At 40.7% G+C, this 6,901-nt stretch overlaps 1 protein-coding gene across 1 annotated transcript; it reads left to right on the top strand.

Moving 5' to 3' along the window:
• The first annotated feature begins 514 nt into the window (after positions 1–514).
• On the top strand, positions 515–6,800 carry LOC131223109 (protein POST-ILLUMINATION CHLOROPHYLL FLUORESCENCE INCREASE, chloroplastic). The gene is made up of 8 exons (XM_058218418.1): positions 515–817; positions 2,068–2,182; positions 3,057–3,141; positions 3,225–3,300; positions 3,397–3,510; positions 3,587–3,699; positions 4,964–5,074; positions 6,498–6,800. Exons 1-8 carry the CDS (start codon positions 700–702, stop codon positions 6,606–6,608), a joined length of 843 nt encoding a protein of 280 aa, XP_058074401.1. The 5' UTR covers positions 515–699; the 3' UTR covers positions 6,609–6,800.
• Positions 6,801–6,901: the final 101 nt, after the last annotated feature.

Raw genomic sequence — 6,901 nt, 5'->3', positions numbered from 1 at the left:
AGGAAAATGCTTCAATATGGCCCTACAGTCGGGGATCTACTGAATCCACGAACGTTCCATGGAGGACCTCGAGAGGATAATGTCTTTGGTTTTCAGTTTGGCCATGGGATCCGATAATTCAGTTGTCCGGATACTCCAGGCCGTTATTCCGTCGGGCTCCACTTCTACAATCTGACCCATCCAAAGTAGTCTAAATTAAATGACGGTTCACATCACCCACAATCCACAGGCAACCGCACGTGTCAAATGCTCAAGCGTGAAATATCCGAAATTTCTATCAAAAGAAGGACGACTATTAGATCGCCTCGCTCAAAATAAGACTACTCCCCGGTGGGCCAGAGGAATGAAACGCCTTGATTTCTAGAAGAGAAGATCTAAAGAGTGCGGCCCACTTGATGGAGAGCTCTGTTCACACGCACAGGTCCCACATTGGCACGTCTGCTTGTCCGGCTCTCTCTCTCTCTCTCTCATTCAAATTCATGAGGCTAGAGTGCTTCCGCCACTTTCTAGAATCTATCCTCTTCCACACACAAAAAGAAAAAGAAAAAAATAAAAACAGAGCTTGTTCAGATATTTCCATTTTGTTCAAAACACGAGGCCTAGAAAGCAGGACGGAAGCCCCTAATAGCAACTTTTAGTAGTGACACTCCTACATAATTCCATTCTACTCCACCACCATCTACCTAACCTTACATACCTATGGCTTCCTCAACTGCTTCTCTCCTTTCATCTTCCTCTCTTTCGTCGCCTCGGCCTCTCTTTGTCACCCGTTCCGTTCTCCACTTCAGCTCTCCTCTTCCTGTTCCTTCGCTCCCGGGTATGCTTCTCTCTCTGTCTATAGCTTTTTTCCCATCAGACATCATAAATCTCTCTGCTAAGAATTGGGGCGAGCGCCTTTGTCACGCCATGAATCCAGAAAACGTGCTGGGAGTGACGCAGGGAGGACGTGTTGAGGTCGAGCACCGTAGGATAACTGTTCCGAATCCACGGAACTTCTCTGGACTCCTCACAGAGAAACCTCAAATCCACGAGAAAAGAAAATAAAAATAATTCTAAAAATTTCGAAATAATTTTATTGACGATGAAAAACGAGCTTGCAACCTCTTAAATAATAACATAAACCCTAGGAAGAAGTTTCGGAATTAAGCTACAACTAAAACTCCTAGAAATCGCATCTTACTATAAATAGTAAACTTACTATTTATAGATGGTCATGATTTTCACCAGACCTCATGGTTTTTGGCCAAAAATAGTGGCTTCACCATGCTATTCTCCAATTTATTCTAAGCAATTTTCATGTTGGGCGCAACGAAATTAAAATAGGAATTCGATCGTCGATATGATGGTATTTCACAAATTCGGCATGCGCAACCTGGCGTAGTGGGTTGGGTGGCTAAAGTAGCTTGTCCTACCCCAAAATCATATATGGTACGCTGAATAACTCATTCCGGTTTGTGAGATATGTCCGTTTTAAGGTCTGGACGGTCCAGATCACTTCCGCTTCTGATCGGGCCTTTTCTGATCCATCTTGGCCATAAAACTGTCTGCGACCCGCTCTACATCAAGCGAGCAGTCCTAATAGCAATTCATTAACATTTTGATCGCATTACTTTATTACTTGACTCATTGCATATGGAAGTATGAGTGCATTATCTTGTCCTAAGACAATAGAAATCTTGGAAAATGCCTGTTTCATTGGATTGATGAATAGATTAAAAACTAAAAAATAAAAAAAATTCCAAAGATTTTTTTGGTGTTTTCTTTAACAATTCCATCGCCTTTGCTTTATTCTTACACAGCTCTCTTCTGCTATTGACTCTTTCCTCAATTGGAGCTTCTACACGCAGCTCTTAGAAAATCCTCCATAAAATCAACACTACTCGAACTTAGATAAACCTATGATTTACTCGTTTTGAGCATTGGATAAGCTTGCATATGATAAAACCCCTTTTCTTTTCCTTTTCTATGGTTGCTTCGAGCTCATAACAAGTTAACAAAGATGCACATGTGTTTATTCACAAATCAAAATATTTTCAAATTGAAGTTCACGAAAGAGTTCTATTGCAGCTACTGATTTTATGGGTGCGCGCTTGCTGACATATCTTCCAAAGAAGCAGATTACTAAGATGATTGGGAAAGTGAGCGCTGTTGCTACACCTGCTGTGGAGGAAGAAGTTAAAGAGTATGTCCTTTTTGTGGTGTTGAACCTTTTAAATGCTAAACATTGTCCATCTTCCATGTTTCCTCTTGGAATAGACAATTTCTTCATCTCAAATTTATGTTTGCTATTGCACAAAAATTTTAAGTTCTGGTAAATTCTTTCCTTTTCCATGAGGAAGGGTCTTTTATGCGTTCGATTAGTCCAGTTCCTTTTCTTTTGATTGCTGTATTTATGCCATTTATACATGAACATATATCAGGTAGCATTTATCTCCAAATCATGGTTGGCACTGTTTCCCCAAGTGTACCCAATGCACCTGGTGCTTGGGGAGATTGAGCAGGCTATCATTTTCCTGCTCTTCTGCCCCTAATCGTGGTGAGAAAAGGTGTCACCATATCCTGTTCACCATGAGCAATGCAAACACTGAAATCCACCCTCATTAGTGTGGATTAGCAACTCGAACTCCGCAGGATTGAATCTTGTTTGACACCATGCATCAACATGATGAGTCACCCCCCGAAAAAGGCAAGTTTGGCCAATTTACCCCCATCTCAGGCGGTTCTCAGGTGGTTCTCAACTTGACTCGAGATAGGTCGATTCGGCTGAGTTTCTTAGTCTTAAATCCATGCTTATGAGTAAATGAATCTTGTCTTCCACCCAGTGAAAACTAATCTTTGTGGCATGGTTAACTACCAATATAAGTAGACCAAAACTTATGTGGTAAATTCTGATAACATAGCAGGACTTGAAATGCTGGCAATGATTGTTACACAAGAGAAGAACTCATTGGTTTTGGACAAGTGGGCTGTGTTAATCAATGATATGCATTTTTTCTTAACTTCAAGTAATCTGGATTGTTACTTCCATGGAATTTATTATAGGCATCTATTTTCAGGTACAAACTTCCTACATGGGCTGAATTCGATCTAGGAACGGCACCTGTCTTTTGGAAAACAATGAACGGTCTCCCTCCTACTTCTGTATGTTGAGTGATGCTCTGATTCTAAGATGCTCCTAAGATTTTACTGTTCACATCATTGAGAATGCACTTCAACTTTTACAGGGGGAGAAGTTAACACTCTTCTATAATCCTGCAAATAGACTAACCCCAAATGAGGAGTTTGGGATTGCATTCAATGGTATGTGCTTCCATGCATTGTATGAACTGTTTGCATTCATCTCTGTCATTGTGATAAAGCTACACTCATCGACGTGACTGGCCATCATGATTGCAGGGGGTTTTAATCAGCCTATCATGTGTGGTGGCGAGCCAAGGGCGATGACGAGAAAAACTCGAGGAAAAGCTGATCCACCCACATTCACTATCAGGATATGTATTCCCAGGCATGGTTAGTTGACTTAGTTCTGTGTTATGGAAACATAGGTTTCTTGTGAATTTATTTGTTTATGCACTTGTTTCAACAGCTATGAACTTGATTTTCTCATTCACAAATGGAGTTGATTGGGACGGGCCATACAAACTGCAGTTTCAAGTTCCAAAGATGTGGCGCAACAAACCACTCAGCTTCTTTAATGAGGTAAACGTCCTAAACATATGACTCCGGCTTAGTATTCTGGTGTGTTATGTCTGCAATTTTATTTTTATTTTTATTAATATTAATGTTATTATTATTATTTTGGGATAAAAAAATACAATGTTTGCATTTATTTTGCTTGTACACCTGGTGCCCGTTTTGCAGTGGTCCAAACTGTTAATATGTTGGGTGCCATGCTTGATGGGAGCCCCCATTGGTCTGATTAGCTACCATTGAATGTGGACCTTTGGTTTTGTGAATCCATTTTCAACAGATGGTGAGAATCCTATTAGGGATTGGTCTATTGCATGCAATGACCCATTCAATCAACAGAGAAATGCTATGGAAGGTGGGCCCTACCTGTTTACCATTGCTTGACGATCAGAGCAAATGCCATATAAAATGTTTCAATTGAGCATCATCTAAAAGCTCCTAGTTGAATGGGCTTGGGAAAGTTCCGTCTTTCCGTCTGAGCTATCTTTTATGTTTTTGGGATATGTCTTGGCCTCTTGAATGCTAGTTAAGATGTTCCTTGATCCATTGCAAGTGTACCATAAGCATTCATCTAATGATTCTCCCACAAGAAATTTCTACATTTTCCATTTTTATTCCTGCAGAGCTTGGGAAGTTTCTCTGGGAACCCTACCACTTACAGTTAGGCCATGCTAACTTAATTAAAAATAAAGCCATCCAACTTGATTTCTCGAGCTATATTTTCATGCTGGATGGGTTTCCAGGGTAGTTGGGAATTTGAGTCAAGCATACAAATTAGTTTAGAGCCTTTTTTCTTTTTTTTTTTCCGTATAACTTGTCAAGGTATTCAGTAACAATAATGGTGGCCATAATGGCTAGCCTTATAGCTGTTACAATACCATAACAGCCATTATGGCCCCGTAACGGCCGTTATGGCCCTGTAACAGTAAAAAGATGTTTTAAGGAAGAAAATGTATCAGCCTGTCATGGTCCTGTATCTGCTAGATGAATTTGAACCTTGCATTCATGGCCTATGCAATCCCCCTCAAAATGCAAAGGTTAGAAAGCTCCAAAAACTATCTAGGACTTCCTACATACACCAAAACAAGTATTGTGACTATGATATGAAACCTGTTTGTGGTTTAGCTGTGAATTTAAATTATAAGGTCAGGTTTGCTAAGGTGGAACCCATTCCACGATTTGCTGATTTGTGCTGGAACTGCCTCTTTTGAAATTCAGAAGAATTATGCAAATTGGAGATTTTGAAGTTAAAAACCAGACATTTTGTATACAGGGTCTGGCAGAAGAATTGAGTAAAGATGGTGCCTGTGATAGAGCAATCTTCCCAGATTCGAACATTATCATCACACGCTGTGCAATGATTGGTAATCTGTCTGTTGAAGGGGTAAGTGGCTGCTCTTCATCTTCATTTTTTAATGAAGTAGAAATTTCAAACTAGAGAAATGCTCAGTCATGCGAGGGAAGATGAAAGAGATATGCAGCATGTGTGCCTGCCATCACAGCATGCATTTCTAAGATCTTGTTCATTTGTCAGGTGCGGCTCATCATGAACATGACTGGCACTCAGATCTGGCAGGTCCACTCATCATGTGGACCTCACTTGTAGTATGATAAATACAAGTGGTTGGAAAAATAAAAAAAGACAGATGGTCTATGTTTAACATACACTCCTGGCCATCCACTGAGTGGACCAGCCTGATTTTTCAGCCAGGTCATGTTGACAGTTGACTGTAGGCACCACCTGATGAACAGCATGGATCTTGGACACGTGTGATGCTGACTAGTGTTCTTCCAACATCATCTTCAATCTACCTTCTATCTCCTTAGCATTTCTCTTCAAACTATGCAAAATTAAGAGGTTATGACTGTCTTAAGTCCCCTGTGAATGAGTTGTGGTGGAGATCGATTCTTGTATGTCATGACTCAGGAATGTCACCCCATTTTGGGGTCCACATGTAGGCCCGACCCAATGGATGTGGATTGTGTACTAAGTAATTCAGTACTTTTATGCGTACTGCATGAGCTCTGTGGGGCTGCTGTGATTTATGCCTTCTACCACGCCATCCATCTGTTTTACCAGCTCATTTTAGTGCATGAACCCAAAATTGAACCAAAACTCAAAGTCGACCACACCACAGGAAACAGTGTGAATTGAACACCTATGATTGAAAACTTCTAGGGGACAATAGAAGTTTTGGATCAAGATGATATTTGTGTTTTCCCTTCATGTCTGTGTGACCTTATGAACAGGTTGAATGATAAATAAACATCACTGTGGGCCCTAGTAAGATTTCAACGGTGGAGATCATTATTCCCACTGTTTGCTGTGGTGTGGTCCACTTCAGCTTTGGATATGATTCAATTTTGAGATCATGCCCTAAAATGATCTATACAAACGGATGTACAACATGGATAAGACACATACATCCATGGTGGACCCCACAGTTTACTCAGTACGCTAAAGCTTACCAAGTAACTCAGTACGCCAACTGCTTCCTGACCCAACAATCCTGATCGCCCTATTCCGAGCACTTCCCTTGACAGGCAACCATGTTCATGTATATATTCTGACCATCAGGCTGAATGTGAATCACTGGAAAGAAAATTTTCAAGGGCTTACATTCAGACCCATAATCAATGCATCGAGATCATCGAGCATATGCATTATGGACGGTCCAACTCAATGGACCATCTTTGCATGTGGGCCCATGGGGCGACATGTGATTGTAATCCTGATTCACAGCATACTTAAAAACGAACTCTTTGTAGTGAGGTTTCTCTCTAACACCCAGGCATTATTGATACAGGGAGACCGCTGCAATCTAGACTTTGTGCTGGGTTGCACAGATCCAAGCTCACCTTTCTATAACCCGCTCGCCAATGTAGACGATGGATCTTGTCCAATGGATGAGGAATGATTTGCATAACAGATCCTTACACATTGCACATAATACTGTCCACCAAAGTGAAGTTCAAAAATTCAAAAATTATACTTGTGTCATGTCATGGCAGTGGATCCAAGGGTCCTGCTTCCACACTATCTAATGGGTGTTTACTAAATGCTTAATTATCTTAAAATAGCATTTTTGGGCTCTTTGTTAGAACTGCTACTCTCCTTCTAAACTAAGATCCAACATCTTGCTGTTTAAAGAAGTGTGGCCCACTTCCTAACCTTGGATTGAATGATGGGCAATTTTTAAATTGGTAATGA

The sequence above is a fragment of the Magnolia sinica genome, chromosome 13, assembly GCF_029962835.1.
Source record: "Magnolia sinica isolate HGM2019 chromosome 13, MsV1, whole genome shotgun sequence".
NCBI classification, from domain to species: domain Eukaryota; kingdom Viridiplantae; phylum Streptophyta; class Magnoliopsida; order Magnoliales; family Magnoliaceae; genus Magnolia; species Magnolia sinica.
The sequence above is the reverse complement of the archived record's forward strand: the minus strand, read 5'-3'. Positions and strand labels throughout refer to the sequence as shown.